Source organism: Chiloscyllium plagiosum, unplaced genomic scaffold, assembly GCF_037043375.1.
Source record: "Chiloscyllium plagiosum isolate Xiang-an unplaced genomic scaffold, Cpla_swu_hap1 HiC_scaffold_28, whole genome shotgun sequence".
NCBI lineage: Eukaryota > Metazoa > Chordata > Chondrichthyes > Orectolobiformes > Hemiscylliidae > Chiloscyllium > Chiloscyllium plagiosum.
The window spans coordinates 7,338,718-7,357,639 of NW_028270166.1; the positions used below are offsets into that span (position 1 = coordinate 7,338,718).

Sequence of the window (18,922 nt, forward strand, 5' to 3'; positions counted from 1 at the left end):
TCCACCCACCTAGCCTGTCCAGGTCACCCTGTATTCTCCTAACATCCTCCTCACATTTCTCCCTGCCACCCAGCTTTGTGTCATCAGCAAATTTGCTAATATTACTTTTAATACCTTCATCTATATCATTAATGTATATTGTAAAAAGCTGCGGTCCCAGCACTGATCCCTGTGGCACACCACTGGTCACCGCCTGCCATTCCGAAATGGAGCCGTTTATCACTACTCTTGTTTCCTGTCAGCCAACCAATTTTCAATCCATGTCAGTATTTTGCCCCTAATACCATGTGCCCTAATTTTGCTCACTAACCTCCTATGTGGGACTTCATCAAAGGCTTTCTGAAAGTCCAGGTATACTAAGTCCACTGGATCTCCCTTGTCCATCTTCAGAGTTACATCCTCAAAAAATTCCAGAAGATTAGTCAAGCATGATTTTCCCTTCGTAAATCCATGCTGACTCTGACCTATCCAGTTACTGCTACCCAAATGAGTTGTAATTTCATCCTTTATAATTGACTCCAGCATTTTTCCCACCACTGAGGTCAGACTAACTGGTTTATAATTCTCTGTTTTCTCTCTCCCTCCTTTCTTAAGAAGTGGGACAACATTAGCCATCTTCCAATCCCCAAGAACTGATCCTGAATCTATAGAACATTGCAAAATGATCACCAACGCATCCACGATTTCCAGAGCCACCTCCTTCAGTACCCTGGGATGTAGACCATCAGGCCCCGGGGACTTATCAGCCTTCAGACCTAACAGTCTCTCCAACACCATTTCCTGCCTAATATAACTTCCCTTCAGTTCAGGTCCTTCAGCCACTGTTACATTTGGGAGATTGCTTGTGTCTTCCCCAGTGAAGAGAGATCTAAAGTACCAATTCAACTCTGCTGCCATTTCTTTGTTCCCCGTAATAAATTCACCTGTTTCTGTCTTCAAGGGCCCAATTTTAGTCTTGACCATTTTTTTTCTTTTCACATACCTAAAAAAGCCTTTACTATCCTCCTCTATATTTTTGGCCAATTTACCTTCATACCTTATTTTTTCTTTGCATATTTCCTTTTTAGTTATCCTCTGTCGTTCTTTAAAAAGTTCCCAGTCCTCCGATTTCCCACTCATCTTTGCTATGTTATACTTTTTCCCTTTTGTCTTTATATGGTCTTTAACTTCCCTCGTCAGCCACAGCAACCCCTGCCTCCCCTTAGGGTCTTCCTTCCTTTTTGGAATGAACTGATCCTGCATCGTCTGCATTATACACAGAAATACCTACCATTGTTGTTCCACTGCCACCCCTGCTAGGGTATTGCACCTTTGAACTTTGGCCAGCTCCTCCCTCATAGCTCCATAGTTCCCCTTATTCAACTGAAATATTGTCACTTCCGATTCTACCCTCTCCCTTTCAAACTGCTGATTAAAGCTTATTGTATTATGGTCACTACCTCCTAATGGCTCCTTTACTTTGAGGTCCCTGATCAAATCCTTTTTGTTACACAACACCAGATCCAGAATTGCCTTCTCCCTGGTAGGCTCCAGCATCAGCTGTTCTAAGAATCTATCTCAGAGGCACTTCACAAACTCCCTTTCTTGGGGTCCAGTACCATCCTGATTCTCCCAGTCTACCTGCATGTTGAAATCCCCCATAACAACTGTAGTAATATTTTTGCGACAGGCCAATTTCAGCTCCTTATTAAAATTACACACTACATCCACACTACTGTTTGGGGGCCTGTAGATAACTCCCATTAGGGTCTTTCTACCCTTAGAATTTCTCAGCTCTATCCATACTGACTTTACATCCCCTGATTCTAGGACCCCCGCGCAAGGGACTGAATATCATCCCTTACCAACAGGGCCACCCCACCCCCTCTGCCAGTCAGTCTGTCCTTACGATAGCACGTATAGCCTTGAATATTCATTTCCCAGGCCCTGTCCACTTGAAGCCACGTCTCAGTTATCCCCACAACATCGTAACTGCCAATTTCCAAAAGAGCCTCAAACTCATCCACCTTATGTCTAATGCTTCGTGTATTCATATATAATATTTTTAATTTGTAACTCCCCTCACCCTTCCTGTCAATCCCTATTTCACCTGACCTTACGGCATGATCCTTTTTTGAGTTTTCTGTTCCATTGATTCCATTGTCTTTCCTGACTTCTCTGGTTCTAACTTTCCCTTTAACTTCCTTCTTAAACTTCCAGTTTGTCCCCTCCCCCCCCCCCCCCCGCTATTTAGTTTAGCTGTGTTGCAGTAGCAAACCTACCTGCCAGAATGCTGGTCCCTAACCTATTAAGGTGCAAACCATCCCTCTTGTATAATTAATCCTTACTGCTAAACACACCCCAGTGATCCAAGAATTTAAATCCTTGCTTCCTGCACCAGTTCCCCAGCCACACGTTCAAGTCCATTATCTCCCTGTTTCTGTCCTCACCAGCCCAAGGAACTGGAAGCAAACCAGAAATAACCACCCTGGATGTCCTTCTTTTCAGCCTTCTTCTGAGTTCTCCGAAGTCCCGCTGTAGTATGTTCCTCCTCTTTTTCCCGACATCATTTATGCCAACATGCACCACCACGTCTGGCTCTTCACTTTCGCCCTTGAGGATTTCCTGCACTCTGTCTGCGATGTCCTTAATCCTGGCACCAGGAAGGCAACACACCATCCTCAAATCCCGCCCATTGCCGCAGAAACCCCTTTCAGTCCCTCTCACTATGGAGTCCCCTATTACTGCTGGCTTCGAGGTAAGTACTTAAATAACATTCACCCACCTTCCCAACAGCCTCTGCGCTCCGACTTCACTTCCGCCCAGTTCCCGCCGTTCTCTGCTGCAAAAAAAATCAGTCCAATGATAATACCAACAGGCCTTTGCCTATCCTAATATGCCCCAGAGGCTGCAGTGGGTGATCAGGAGAACATGCAAACAACCCTCAGGTCACTTGTGGTAGCTTTACATATTGCAGGAATATCAATGCGGGAATACATTTCAGCCTCCTCACAAACCACAGCTAAAGAAATAAATGTGTGCATTAATCACAGGGAGAGAATATATCTCCATTTCTTAATCCAAAACAGGCATTTGGTTTTTCAGATGTAAATTTCCACATCCTCTTCATTAACTTTCTTTTACACACAAGCAAGGCTCTCTCTTTGGGAGTCCTATTGTCTCTCTGTCATTGACTCTCTTGCTGTCTCTCTGCCTACCTTACTCTGTGTATCTGTTGCTCTCTGTATGTCTCACCTCTGTATCTCAACTCTTTGTACTGCTCACTCAGTATCTCTTGCTCTCTGTAATGCTCACTCTCTATATCTCTCGCTGTCAGTATTGCTCACTCTTTGCAACTCTCGCTCTCCGTATCGCTCATTCTCTATATCTCTCGCTCTCTGCATCTCTTACTCTCTGTATCTCTCGCTCTCCGTATCGCTCATTCTCTATATCTCTCGCTCTCTGCATCTCTCACTCTCTGTATCTCTCGCTCTCCGTATCACTCATTCTCTATATCTCTTGCTCTCTGTATCGCTCATTCTCTATATCTCTCGCTCTCTGCATCTCTCACGCTCTGTATCTCTCGCTCTCTGTATCACTCATTCTCTATATCTCTTGCTCTCTATATCGCTCACTCTTGGTATCTCTCATTGTCAGTATTGCTCACTTTCTATATTTCACATTCTCTGTATCTTGACACCTCTGTATCTTGTGCTCACTGCCTATCTTGCTCTCTGGATCTCACAATCTCTGTATCTCGCACTCTCTGAATCTCTTGCTGTCTGTATCTCTTGCTTTCTATATCTCTTTTTCTCTATAGCTCTCTCTCTTTGTAGTTTTCATTCTCCACCTATCTCACTCTCTGTATTTCTGGCTGTCTGTATCACTCCAGGAGGTGAAACCTGCAGGGAGTAATGTTGCCATTCATTTGCTGCCCTTGTCCTTCCCGATTGTAGAAATCTAATAGATGCTATTAGACAAAGGAGACATGCCAAGTTGCTGCAGTGCATCTTGTAAATGGTACACACTGCTACCAGTATGCATTGATTGTAGACAGAGTGAATGTTGAAAGTGGTGGATAGGGTCACCAAACAAACAGGCTTCTTTGTTCTCAACGGTGTTGAGCGTCCTGAATGTTGTTGGAGCTGCATTAATCTAGACGAGTGGAGAGTACTCCATCACCCGCCTGACTTGTGTCTTGTAGATGGTGGACAGGCTTTGGGGAGACAGGATGCAAGTTACTTCCTCCAAAATTCCCTGCCTCTTACCTGGATGTGATCCAAGGAGATTTGGAGATGAAAGCTGAACCTTCTTCCCTAGGACCATAGAATTAAGCAATTCATTTCCCCACCAGTCCTTGCTCAATAATCTCCAAAATTAATAAGACTCAGGCCCAATATGCCCCATTGTCCATACCTTTTTAATTCTATCCAACTGTATGCTATGTCCCTCAGTGAAAATTAACCCATCCACCATCTTTTATTCTTTAATAAGGCAAGTCTGAAGTGAAGAGAAACAGGAATTCCAAGTGGGGATAAATATTTAATTGGGGATGCAAATGTGCGCAATTGCAACTTGTAAAGTTTTAAAGCTGCCTCATTTAGCATCTGTGGAAGAGCAGCCTGCTGAGAAACTCTGTCTTGACTTGTTCAGAAACAGGAATGTGAAACCCTAATTACTTCCTGTCGATTCTGTAATGAATGGGAACCTGGCAGCAGAGCCCTTGCCATATTTTGCAGCAGCCTTGCACTGAGTCACTCAGTTCCCAGTCAAATGGATAATCATACTGGGAGTCCCGATACCTCCTGCATTGTGTGTGGTGACCACTGTCAGGCCATTTATGTTACTGTGGCTTACTCCCAACTGCTATCAATTGCTTAGCCAATACTACCAGAAACTGGTGATGCTCTCTCTCTATAACATTGCTGTTAGTGGGAGTGTGCTGTGTGCAGATTGGTTGCTGTGTTTCCCACTTTAGAATAGTGATTGTAGTCTGAAAGTACAGGTGACCCCCATATCCACGAAATCATTTTCCGTGGATTCAGTTACCCACAGTTTACCGCGGTCTGAACATATTACATGGAACCTTCCAGAACCAGGGACCAAAGGGCTGCTGGGAAGGTAAATTTCCCATTGAATGAATGGATTCATTCCTATCTGTGGTTTCGGGCTTCCCCGGTAGATCTTGGAATGCATTCCTCCACCCTCCCACCCCAGGCACAGGGGGACTACTGAACTTCATCAGTTATGACATGCTCTGGTCCTATGAATGAATCTAGTATTGGGAAAAGTTTAAGGGAGGTGATGGTCTCATATTAACATCACCAACTTCTAACCCAAAACTCCAGGTAATGTTCTGGGGACCCGCGGCAAGTAGTGGAAGTTGAATTCAATAAATAAATCTGGAATTAAGAGTCGAATGCTCTCTATGAAACCACTGTCAATTGTAGGAAAAACCCATCTGGTTCACTAATGTCCTTTAGGGAAGGAAACTACCATTCTCACCTGGTCTGGTCTACAGGTAACTCCAGACCCATAGCAATGTGGTTGACTCTTAACTGTCCTCTGGGCAATTAGGGATGAGCAATAAATGCTGGCTCAGCCAACGGTGCACTCATCTTGTGAATGAATACAAAAAGCCTTAGTGTCCAGATTCAGACATCACCGTGTAGCTCGGGACCAACTTGTTTGGGGGTTCCTGCTTTCTACCTACAACGCCATGTCCCAGCAGTCTCTTGTTATAAGTGCTCAAGGTACTTCATCTGTGTTTTCTAACAATGTATATTCCACCTCAGCACCTGTCCCGTCAAGCTCGAAATTTCAATTAGATCACCTCTCAGGCTTGTAAACACCTTATGATGTAGAACCCCTATAGTGCATAAAGAGGTCATTTGGCCCATCGAATCTGCACTCACCTTCAGAAGATCATCCCATTCTGACTCCTAACCCTGCATTTTCCATGGCTAACCCACCTAGTCTTCTCATCCCTGGACACTAAGGGTAATTTAGTACGGCCAATCCACCTAAACTGCAGGTCATTCAGTCTCTGCTCATTGAATAGCCCATGTCCCAAGAATTAAGCCGAGTGAATTTTCATTGCAAGTATCAAAAAGGCAGGTCAAAGGCCTGGGGCCAGGTGCCATTGCTTTTACTTCCTCCCATTGTACTGTTTCCTGGAGCCATCTGAGAGAGTGGGCACGAGGCCTAGTGTTGGACATCTGCTAATTCCTCACCTTGAGTAACCATAACAACCCATCCTGTACACACATTGGTCCACTTACTGACTTCTCCCTGTGGTTAAAATGTTAACAAGAAGGGTGGACGTGGAGAAATAGTTCCTCTGGTGCAGGAGAGTCAAGAACAAAGAGACGTAATTTGAAATTCAGAGCTATTCTGTTCAAGAGGGATCAACTTTATCACAGATCACATCCTGAAACAGTGGAATTCTCTGCTCCTCATGGTTATGGACGGCTGAGTGACAATTGTAGCTTTCAAGGCTGAGATTGGCAGGCTATCACTCAGTTAAGGGTATCAAGGCGTATAGAGTAGACCACCTCTGACTGAACAGCATGGTTTGAGGGCTGAATGATTTCCTCTGGGTCCCTGTTTCCTTGTTCCCAGCTTTACATTGTACACTGTGTATTGCAGTCTGCATTTGAAAACCAAACGCCTTGGATCCCTCATGGAGCAAAGGACACAAGATCATTTTAAGATTTGGGAAGAATCATCTCAAATGAATGTGAATTGTGTGATATATTTCAGTGAAACATGCAGTCATTAGAGGGCTGTTGTGGCTTCGGTTTCTCAGTCATAGTACTCAGGAGAATGAACCTTAAACAATCCCAGTGTTCAAACTGAGACAATAAAGTCAGGTTTCATATGAGCTACTTGTTGGTTTTGTGTCTTTGGCAGTTATCATTCGCCATTCCAATCTCAGGCATTTACTATACATTTTTGCAGAAAGTCAATTGAACAAAGGCTGAATTTTTAATCTATGCGGCTAATGATTAGCTGAAACTCCCAGCTGGCTGGAGGTTTATCTTTGCACTGAGTCTCAAGGTGTGGTACCACTGGCAAAGCCAGCATTTAATGCCCATCCCTAATTGCCTAAGTACAACAGATAGCCTCAATCAAAAGTAACCCATTTCAGACTGAGATAAAGTAGAATTTCTTCATTCAGAGAGTGATGAAGCTTTGGCACTCTCTAACCACTGAGGGGGCAGTCTCAACCTTGGAGTACCTTCAAGACAGACATCAATAGATTTCTAAATGTTAAAGGGAGCACAAGGATGGTGAATGTTTGGAACTCCCTTCCACAACTGGCAGTGGATGCTAGATCAGTTGTTAATTTTAAATCTAAGATAAATGCCTTTTGTTAAATAAAGCTGTTAAGGGATATTGGGACAAAGCCAGATGATCTCATTAAATGGTGGGACAGACTCAAAGGGCTGAATGGGCCTACCCCTGCTCCTATTTTCGTATAAAAGGCGATAGTACAGGAAAATGGTGTTGAGGTAGAATGGTCTAACAACAACAGAGCAGGCTGAAGGGGCTGAATGGCCTGCTCCTGCTCCTATATGCCTAACCCTCATGTTCAGTCACTTCAAATTCCAGTTAATAGTCAATCAGACTCCGTGTGAAACCAAAGGCACATATAGATGCAGGCACGATAGGATTAGTAGGCTTCTGTTCCTGTAAGAATACTGTGAACCATTTAGATTTTTACAGCAATGTGAAAGCCCCCATAGTCAGTTTTGCTAACACCAGCTTTATTCTCACGTAAAACAGTTCAACATGATTTGTGAATATTTTTGTGAGGAGATTGAGTGGATACTTAGCTGTAATGATGGGTGAACCCTGTAGGAAGTTAAGGTTCAGGATTATTATGAAAAAGGTAAAGGGATGGTGAAAACAAGGCCTATTTATAAACACATTTTATTAGGTCACAGAATCAATAATAAAAGTGTTTTAATTGACAGAAGAAGCTGCAACATTATTTAGAGAATTAATCCAACTCCTTGAAATGGAAAGAAATCCAGCAATGTGGGGAAAGGCAGACAAATGGAATTAGAGTGAGCAGACAGTGGTTGGGAGAGACGTGAAACTTCTTGGAAATAATTCTACTCTTTGGTCCACTTCTAATTTCAGTTTTCTCTATCACCCTTTGCTCTCCAGCCACATCCGGTAACCGCAGATCACGAAGGCATCAGCATAAATCCAGCAGGAAAGACAAGCGAAAGCACAAAAGGAACCTGGACTTGCATCAACTGGATATGAAACCCTTTTACTGAGCAGACCAGAGAGCCTGCCAGAGTTACGAGGGGGGATCAGGATTGCCACTTCACATACTGAAATCTTACAAAATGTTTCATTTCGAACACTACCCCTTCAGGGGAAGGAAGGGGTAGATATTTTTAGTTTCCGAGAATTCTGTCACGTATTTTTCTAAAAAATATTGTGGGGCTTAAAGATAAAACTTTTCGACTGACAGGCAGTGGTTGTGAAATGAGAACAGTGATTAAGTTCACTGAAGTAACAGCAAACTTTTAATCTCAATTGTAAACAAAAGACTATCCCGTAAACTTTTACTATTGGAAAAGGCACAATAGTACTTCCTGTTAACTGATTTACTAGATTATAAATGAAGTTGGTTTAACAAAACAGACACTAGATTGATTATAGGCCCTGTTAGACACTTCCCCATGTAACTGCACTGTGCCATGCTAGTAACAGAACCATTAATGTATTTGCCATACTCTTTCTGAACTTGTTAAACTCTGTTAATTAAAAACAGGTTAACACTTGCATTAAATAACAGACAGAGAGATTTTGTACAAATGCTTTATTGGATGTGTTACTGGCAAATGCTCCAGTTAAAGCCAATTCCTAAAGGAAATGTCAGTGGCTTGATTTTCAATTGGGGGGGTTAATTGTCCATGTCAAGGATTAATCACAGTTGAGCCTCGTCCTGTGTGGAGAGCATCCAAACACCCACTTCCCCAACGGAACTCAATGGAATAGTCAGTGGCATCAGCTCCTACTGAGCCCAGGAGTCACTAACTCAGCACTGACCACTAGTTAAAACTCAAAATCTCCTGATTTTATGTGGGCCAATCATATGTTTATCCATCAAGCCATTGAAAGAAAGTTCTTTCTTTCATTGCTAGTCATGGAAAGTAAGATTGGACTCTAGTCAGAGAGAAAGGGATGTTAATAGGATCCCGAGAAATAGGCAGATGTTCTGCTCAGTGACATTGAGCTTAGCATTTATTCAACTTGCAGCTTTGTGGATTTACCCTCATGGCCACAGGTAAAGGTACGTTTTTGTTTTTGATATTTGGAATGTTAATTAGGCATTGTTTCCTACATAGGATCTGAGGTTTTCCCAGACAGGGAGACTGTGGAGTCTAAGAAAAGCATAAGAGGTGCCCACTCTGCCCATTGAGTAACTGATGTGTTTTGCAAGCCCAATTTAACTAATTCCATTCCTGAGTCCTTTGCATGTATCCTTGCAAACACTTTCCCATCCTGCACTGACCTGACTTCCTTTCGAAAGCCACGATCACATCTGCCTCCTACTACCCCTTCACGATGCCAGGTCATGGTCAATCTAATCACATGATGCATCACAAGTCAGTGAATAGCTAGTTCTGCCATCCCACTCAGGCAGAGCTGAGCGTTCGGAATGTAATTGCTCCGAATTTGCCAACTCTGCTCCTCCAAGATGTTAAATCATGTGACCGCCTGCCTCCCAGTGTTCCGCCCCAAGTCTCCTCCCAATGGCCCCGATTGAGAAAACAACAATCACTCAACTGGATAATTCTTGATTGTCAGTCTAGACCCTCTTATCCTCACTCAGGATGCAGCTAGCAAATAGGACTTTTGTGGAGCAGAGGTAGTGTCACTATCTCTGAGGCAGGAGGTCTGTATTTAAGTCTTTTACCTGTCACAACAAAACTGAACTGTTTGATTGGAATATCCACGGGAATGCGCTGGTGTGCTTTTGGGACTCTTGTGCAGACAATGGTGAAGAGTTCTAGGTTCAAGTCCCATCTGCTTCAGAGGTGTGTCACAGTGCTTCTGAACAACTTGATTAAAAATTCTCACAGCCAACAAACAAAAAACATTCTAACAAAAATCATGCAATCCTTTAAAATTGGTTTTGATGTCTTTCTCCTATCGCAGTTGATTTGATTTGATTTGTTATTGTCACATGTTCCGAAGTACAGTGAAAGGTTTTGTTTTTACAGGCAGATCCTGCAGGGTTGGCAACTCTTGAGCTTGGAGACAGTGAGGTCTGCAGATGCTGGAGATCAGAGTTGAGAATGTGTTGCAGGAAAAGCACAGCAGGTCAGGCAGCATTTTGCTGGAAAAGCACAGCAGGTCAGGCAGCATGACCTGCCTGACATGCTGTGCTTTTCCAGCGACGCACTCTTAACTCTTGAGCTTGGGTGGCAGGACCATATGAATCTTGTCCCAGGTCCCTACTTTCCAAGCCAAATCTTCATGCCTGCCTTCAGAATCCAGGTTCACCATTAGTTAGTCAACAAGCACAGTAACTAGTTAATGGCAGGTTCATGGTCAGTGCTTACTGCTTTCACTCTGTCAGATTGCAGTGTAGTTGACTGATGTTTAAACACAATGGGACCACTGTCCTATGTTTGTTCATGCTCCTTCACCCTGAATTTTACCAGAAGTTACTGGTCCAGATCTCAGTCTGGGTTGTAGAGTTTTGCGGAATATGTTTCTCTAACATGGATTTCTCCCCCTTCGCCCTGTTCCAAAAGCTTTCCTATGATTAAGAATGATTCTTTTATTAACCCACATTGGGAAGCTAGATGGGCTGTTGGCTTTTATTTCAAAGGGAATGGAGTAAAAAAAAAAGGAAGTCTTGTTTAAACTACACATGATACTGGCCAAATCACAATTGGAACACTGCGACCAATTTTGGTGCCCTTACATAAGGAAAGAAATAATTACATTAAGTGCAGAGAAGATTCACTGGGCTGCTATTGGGTTTGGAGGGACTGTCTGATGAAGAGAGTTTGCGTAGTTTGGGCCTGTACGTATTCGCGTTTAGAAGAATGTGAGGTGACTTTATTGACAGTAAAGATTCTTAGGACTCTTGGGTTGATGTGGAGAGGTTGTTTACCCCTGTGGGAGAGTCTAGGAACAGAGGACATCATCTCAGAATAAGACGTCACCTATTAGAGACAGAGATGAGGAGAGGATAATGAATCATTACCATCGAGGGTTGTAGAGACCGTGTCATTAAGTATATTCATAGTTGGAATAGATGGATGTTTAATCACTAAGGGAATCAAGGGTTATGGGAAAAGGTTGGAAAATAGAGTTGAGGATTATCAGATTAGTCATGAACTCATTGAATAGTGGAGACGATGCATAGAAACATGGAAACCAGGAGCAGGAATAGGCCATTCGGCCTTTCGAGCCTGCTCCGCTGTTCTATCTATCTCAATATCATATTCCTGCTTTCTCCCTAGACTTCCAATGCCTTTAAAACCAGAAAACGTATCTATCTCTTCCTTGAATATATTCCGTGACTTGGCCTCACAGCCTTCTGTGGTAGAAAATTCCACAGGTTCATGAATCTTTAAATGAAGAAAAATGTTCCCACCTCTGTCCTCAATGGGTTACCCTGAATCCTGAGACTCTGGTCCTTGGTTCTAGAGGTCCAATCTGGGCAATTACCTACTCTGCGTCTAATCTGTGCAGCCCTGTTTGAATTTTATTTTGCTCAATGAATACACGGCCCAATTTGTTCCTATGTTAGCGAGTTTTGAGAGGATTTATTGCTCCAATGTGTTGACGTCCCACATGACCATTATCAGATGAAAGGATTTTTTAAGGTGAATAGTCAAGGTCTTTTCCCCAGGATAGGGGAGTCTAAAGTGAGAGGGCATAAGTTTAAGGTGAAAGGGGAAAGATTTAAGAGCAACCCTGAGGAGTAATGTTTTCACACAGAGTGTGTGTGTGGAACAAACTGCCACAATACCATTGTAATATTTAAAAGACATTTGGGCAGAATAGGAAAGATTTAGAGGGATCTGGGCTAAATGCAGGCAAATGGGATGATTCAGTTTAGGAAGCCTGGTCGGCATGGACGGGTTGGGCTGAAGGGCCTGTTTCCGTGCTGTACGACTCTGACTCTATGACTCTATTCCAGATAAAGATAAATATTTCCATCCAGCACCACCTTTAAAATGGGAATCTTACTTCTTTGATTTGACACCTGCTGATTATTTTTGAGCTTAAGCAGAAAAAGATGGTAACTGTAGTCAGTAAGACAGGGCTCTGGGGGAGAGGGGTTACTGAGTGATGGTGTAATTAACCAGAATGCAGCAGTGTGTACTATTTCCACTGAATAGGAAATGAGAGGCTGTTCCACCATGGAGGGCCACACATTCAAATGCAACAGTTTACCTTCATAGAAGGTGGAAGCAGGCCATTCAGCTCATTGAGTCCTCACCACCCCTCTGAACAGCATCCCAACCAAACCCAGTCCCTTACTTTATCCCTGTAACCCTGCATTTCCTATGGCTAATTTAGCCAGAACATCCCTAGACACTATGGGACAATTTAGCATGGCCAATCCACCCTAACCTGTACATCTTTGGATTCTGGAAAAGCCTGGGCAGACACAGGGAGACCGTGCAAACTCCAAATAGACTGTTACTCGAGAGTGGAATCGAACCTGGGTCCCTGGCACTGTGAGGCAGCAGTGCTAACCACTGAGCCACTCTGCAATCTTTGGGTTTCCACCTCCTCTGGCCAGGGAACTGCATCACCAGTCACCTCCACCATCGCTCCCATCCCTGATACCCACTGACTGGTCCTCCCTCCCCATCCTCACAGCCCGTTAACTTTTTCCTGGTCATCTTTACCTTTGATTTATTTCTACCCTCCAACAGTTCCATGTCATCCATTCAGCCTTGTGAGCTGTTTGTTTAAAGTATTTCTACTTCAGGTGAGGTGTTCAGGTTGTTTTCTCTGACAGTGTTGAGCCTGACTTGCTGAGTTGAGATGTGGGCAGGAGGGTGAGGTGGGGGCACTCTCACCTCTGAGACTAGATTGCTGAATTTACAACAACATCAGGGCACACACGAACTCTGGCCTTACTGTCAGCTCCAGGAACGAGGGAGCACGCCAATGCACGCTTGGAGCTGCTGTCTTTCAGATGGAACTTTAAATCAAAGCCTGGCTTTGGGTAGTTGGGTATAAACTAACCTTTAGCATTAATGGAAAAAAAAATCAGGGAATTCTCCCTGTTGTCCTGATCATTATGTATTCCTTAACCATCATGAGAAAGAAAGCAGATGAACAGGTAATGATCTGATTTCTGTTGAGGAAATTGTGAATGGGATGTGCATCATTGGCTGGAAGGTGCTTTTGGATGTCCTGACATTGTGAAAGTTGCGACATAAATGAAAACCTTCTTCATGTTTAAATTTCTGAGTTTGTCTGAGCCTCTTACGTCAACCTGTTCTGCTGTGGGTTCCACCTTTACTTTCTGACTTCACTCTACATTTGGGGCCCCGTATGTTGGATTAATGTTATGCTTTTCTACTAAAAAGCAAGATGTCCCTAGTCTGCTGAACTGTGCTGTGTCTGATCAAAAACCCGAAAGGACCAGCACATTGCGGCCTTTTGATTTCTGAGCGTGATGATCACAGTTAATTTGTATCAACTCCATCTCCCCACCTTCATCCGTACACTTAATATACCTGTCGAAGCAACAAAACCTCCCAATCTCAGGTTTGCAACAGTCTATTGATCTCCCTGCCACCCCCAGCCTCAAAGACATAGAACATGGAATCGTACAGCACAGGAATGGGCCCTTCAGCCCACAGTGTTGTGCTGAACACGACTCCAAATTAAACTAATCCCTTCTGCCTGCCCTTGGTCCATATCCCTCCATTCCACGTATATTCATGTGTTTATCTAAAAGCCCCTTAAATGCCCCTAACATATCTGCCTCCACCCCCACCCCTGGCAGTGCATTCCAGATGCCTACCACACTCTCTGTAAAAAACGTGCCCCTCACATCTCCTTTGAATTTGCCCCCTCTCATCTTAAATGCATACCCCTTAGTATTAGACGTTTCAACTCTGGGAAAATGATTCTGACTGAAACCATATCTATGCTTCTCATAAATTTTATAGACTTCTATCAAGTCTCCCCTCAGCCTCCGCCACTCCAGAGAAAACAACCCAAGTTTTTCCAGTCTCTCCTTATAACTCATACCCTCTTAACCAGGCAGCATCCTGGTAACCTCTTTTACACCCTCTCCAATTCCTTCCTGTGATGTGGCAACTAGAATTGAACGTAATACTCTAAGCGCATCCTCACCAAGGTCTGATAAAGCTGCAACATGACATCCTGGTTCTTGTACTCAATTCCATGACCAATAAAGCCAAGCATGCTGGGGGTGGCACGGTGGCTCAGTGGTTAGCACTCCTGCTTCACAGCGCCAGGGACCAGGATTCAATTCCCACCTTGGGCGACTGTCTGTGTGGAGTTTGCACGTTCTCCCCGTGTCTGCGTGGGTTTCTTTCGGGTGCTCCGGTTTCGTCCCACAGTCCAAAGATGTGCAGGTCAGGTGAATTGGCCATGATAAATTGCCCGTAGTGTTAGATGCATTAGTCAGGGGTGAAAGTAGGGGAATGCGTCTGGGTGGGTTGCTCTTCAGAGGATCAGTGTGGACCTGTTGGGCCTGTTTCCACACTGTAGGGAATCTAATCATATGTCTTCTTTCCCACCCTATCTACTTGCATGGTCACTTTCAGGGAGCTGTGGACTTGAAGGAGAGAGTTCTAGATTGCCACTCCTGTTCTGTGCAGAGTGAAGTGCTTCCTGACACCACCCCTGAATAGACTGCTGTGAATCTCAGTTCTTGTTCTCACCTGCTACTCCCAGCCACCTGCCTCCTTCCCTCCAGGTGATGTACAAAGAGATTGAAGAACTGTTATCAGAGTTTTGAATGGACCTCTTTAATGGTAGTTCTGCTCTCTCTCTCTCTCTCTCTCTCTCCCAGCAGCTGTAACACTACATCCTGCACTCTGTTCTGTTACCCTGATGCACTTGTACAGTACAATCTACCTGTAAAGCACATAAGACAACATTTTTTTCACTGTACCTTGGTGCACATGACAATAATAAATCAAATCAAATCAAAGTAGGTTCTCCCAATGTATCCTGTCAACTCCTTCTCTGAACTTCAACTCCTCAAATTGATCTGTTGCTGAATCTTCACTGTTGAAGACAGGGGAGGTAAAGGCCTAGTGGTACAGCCACTAGTCTATTAACCAAAAAACCCAGCTGATGTTCTGGGGCCTCAGGTTCAAATCCTGCCATTGGCAGATGGTAGAATTTGAACTCAATAAAGAATCTGAAATTAAGGGTCTAATGAAGACTGAATTGTTGAATGTCAGGGGAAACCCCATCTGGTTTGCTAATGTCCTTAAGGGAAGGAAACTGCCATCCTTACCTAGTGTGGCCTACATGTGACTCCAGACCCACAGCAATATGGTTGACTCTTAATGGTCCCCTGTGTACTTCGGGCTGGGCAGTATATGCTGGTCAGCAATGCCCTCATCCTATGAAAGAATAAAAAAGGTATATTTTATTTCCGGTTTTGTACAGGTCTGTGCTTCCCTTTCCAGCTGGTTTTTGGTTTCCCTGTGACCTTTGACGTTCCCTTCCAGCAGTCAGGACACACGGTAGTGTCCGTGTCACCTGAAACCCGCAGCTTTGACCCCACCCACAGTGCTCCAGGATTTCTCCTGCTGCCAATCACTGGCTTTACTGTAGCTGTTACCGCTCACTGAATCACAGAATTGTTACAGCACAGAAGGAGGCCATTCAGCCCATTATGCCTGCACTACCTCTTCAAATAAGCATCATTTACTTGTGCCACACTCCAGCTATATGCCCATACCCTTTGCAGGTTATTTCCATCCAAATGCCCCTCCTGAGTGCCTCTGTTGAACCTGCACCCCCCACGTTTCCAGGCACTGCATTCCAGACCCTAACTACTCGCCGAATGAAAATGTTGTTTTCACATCCCCCTTGCTTCATTCACACATTACTTCAAATCTATGCCTGCTTGTTCTTGTTACTTTCCATCTACTCTGTCCAGCCTGCTCATGATTTTGAAAACCTCTATCAGGTCTCCTCTCAGCCATCTTCTCTCCAAGGAGATCAGTCCTAACTCCTTCAGCCTACCCTCATTGGTGAAGCTTCTCATTCCTGGAACTCTATGTGTAAATCACTCTCCAATGCAATTTCTTTGATTTGATAGGTACACGTGACCATAAATCAAACTAAGTACAGTGAAAAGCTTTATTTGCAAGCAGTTCATAGTAAGCAATGACATAGAGATCAGAGGGTGAAAGAAAATTTGGACAGAAGCACACAGATTACATTACACAGGGTGTGCACTAAGCAAGATCAACATTATTTGAAGATAGAGAGTCCATTCCACACTCTAATAATGGCCGGGAAGAAGCTGTTCCTGAACCTGCTGGTGCGTGTGTTCAAGCTTCTGTATCTTCTGCCTGACAGAAGAGGTTGTAGGAGAGCGTTACTGGGATACAATGGGTCTTTGAAGGTATTGACAGGCTTTCTGCGGCAGTGAGCCATGGGATGGTCTGGGCTGTGCACACAACTTCCTGTAGTTTCTTATGGTCCTGGGCCGTATCAGGCTGTTATGCGCCCGGACAATATGCCTTCAGTGGTCATCTGGAGATGTTGGTGAGGGTCCTTATGAACACGCTGAATTTCCTGAGCTGCCTGAGGAAGAGGAGGCGTTGTACCTTTTTGACTGTCGCATCTATGTGGGAAGTCCAGGGACAGGTTGTCAGTTATCGTTACTCCGAGGAACGTAATGTTCCCAACCCTCCCCATTGATGTAGGTGGTGGTGTGTCCTCCTCCTTTGTTTCAGTAAAATTAAACACAAGAGATTCTGGTTTGTCTCCATCTCCCAACACTGTGCTGAGACTATGTGGGTTAGCTGATACGATGGGAGTAGGAGCCAGGATTGGGAAAAATAGGAGGATATGAAGATGCAGTGGGATGAAGAAGATATAGAACAAGGCTTATGAGGAGCATAAAGACCAGAATGCGTCGGTTGGGCCAAATGGCCTGTGAATGGAATAGTGTCAACTAAGAATCAAGAAGTTCCCCTTTAAAGGGAAAAACTAATAGACCATTAACATCATAAAACACAGCAGAAACCTATCAAATGATACACTAATACTAGAGGCTGGTTAGCTCAGTTGGCTGGTAGGCTGGTTTGCACAGCAGAGTAGTATTGACAGTCTGGGTTGAATCCCACATCCAGCTGAGGTTACTGTGCAAGTTCTCTCTCCTCAACCTCACCCTCACACGAGGCGTGATGACCCTCAGGTCAAACTCACCACCACTCACCTCTCCATACTGAGAGAATGAGACGATGGTGACTGGATTTACCATCTTGACTGTGCTCTCCAGTCTCTGCAGGGGCCAAGGAAGGCCAAAGGCTGGAGAGCTGCAGGGAAAACATAAATTGCTGGAGAAACTCAGTCATCGGGCAGAATCTGTGGAGGGAAACATTTGACGGAGTGACCCATCTCAGAACCAGGGAGGTGGCAGTTCTCTCTCTCGCTCGCTCTCTCTCTTCCCCTCCCCCCCCAGCCGGGGAACAGTACCACAGTACTACGAGGTAGTCCTTGATGTGCCTCCCTCGGCACCCTCAATCTCATCCTCTACTCCGCCCACTGAAGGCAGCTGGAGGCACCTACAATCCTGTTCTGTGTATTTTGAGCCATGTATAATAGGATGAGAGTTGCTTTCGGAGACAGGAACAGTGAGGTTGTTTCGACTGGCGGGTGAAACTACAACTAGGGGGCACAGCCCCAAAATAACGGGGGAGCAGATTTAGGAATGAGTTGAGGAGGAACGTCTCCACCCAACAAGTTGTGAATCTGTGGAATTCCCTGCCCTGGTGAAGCAGTTGAGGCTGCCTCGCTGAATGTTTTTAAGGCAAAGTTGAATAGTAAAGGAATTAAGGGTTAAGGTGAGCAAGTGGGTAAGTGGAGCTAAGTTCACGAAAGGATCAGCCACGATCTTATTGAATGGTGGAGCAGGGACATTTGGCCTCCTCCTGCTCCTAATTCTTATGTTCTTCTGTTATGTGCTTAAACTTATCTTGTATTTTGCATAAACAGGTTCCATTTAGTGAATACCAATGAGGGTTATAAATCACAGGTATGAAGCAAGTACTGATTCTCCTCATGCCCCAGGCTGCCTTGCCTTCAATGTTCTGATACCTCACAAAATCTTACTTTAAGATAACCTCCTGACGTTGCTCAGAGATGACAAGTTGGTCATTCAATGGGAGTTGAGTATGTGGAGGAAGGAGAAAGCGATACAAAGATACTTTAATAAGGTAACATGAAGGGGAATGGAAGGAAGCTGATGTGGAACATAAAGGCCGGCACTGATCAGATGGGCTGATTGGCCTATTTCTGATTCTGGATTAGTGGTGCTGGAAGAGCACAGCAGTTCAGGCAGCATCCAAGGAGCAGCAAAATCGACGTTTCGGGCAAAAGCCCTTCATCAGGAAAAGGGCTTTTGTCCGAAACATCGATTTCGCTGCTCCTTGGATGCTGCCTGAACTGCTGTGCTCTTCCAGCACCACTAATCCAGAATCTGGTTTCCAGCATCTGCAGTCATTGTTTTTACCTGGCCTATTTCTGGGTTGTATGTTCTATGTACTTGGAACAATGGACTGAAATCTATGAATCCTGTTTATATGCTTTTAATTTATTCTTTATTTACTAGAGATCATTTTCTAAACAATATTGTACATATTGGATAAGAGCCCAGGTTTGTTCCCCTGTTTGTTACTGAGTAACTTCAGTAATGGTAAAGGGGTGGTCA

The 18,922-nt window shown here is 44.3% G+C and overlaps 1 protein-coding gene across 1 annotated transcript in view; it reads left to right on the forward strand.

Annotated features, from left to right (window-relative positions):
- ncanb (neurocan b) overlaps nt 1-18,552 on the forward strand; it is a 264,974-nt gene extending 246,422 nt beyond the window's left edge. The window contains exon 15 of the mRNA XM_043721435.2: nt 8,155-18,552. Coding sequence (XP_043577370.2) covers nt 8,155-8,270 — 116 coding nt within the window. The 3' untranslated portion in view covers nt 8,271-18,552. The remainder of the gene's footprint in view (nt 1-8,154) is intronic.
- Nucleotides 18,553-18,922: the final 370 nt, after the last annotated feature.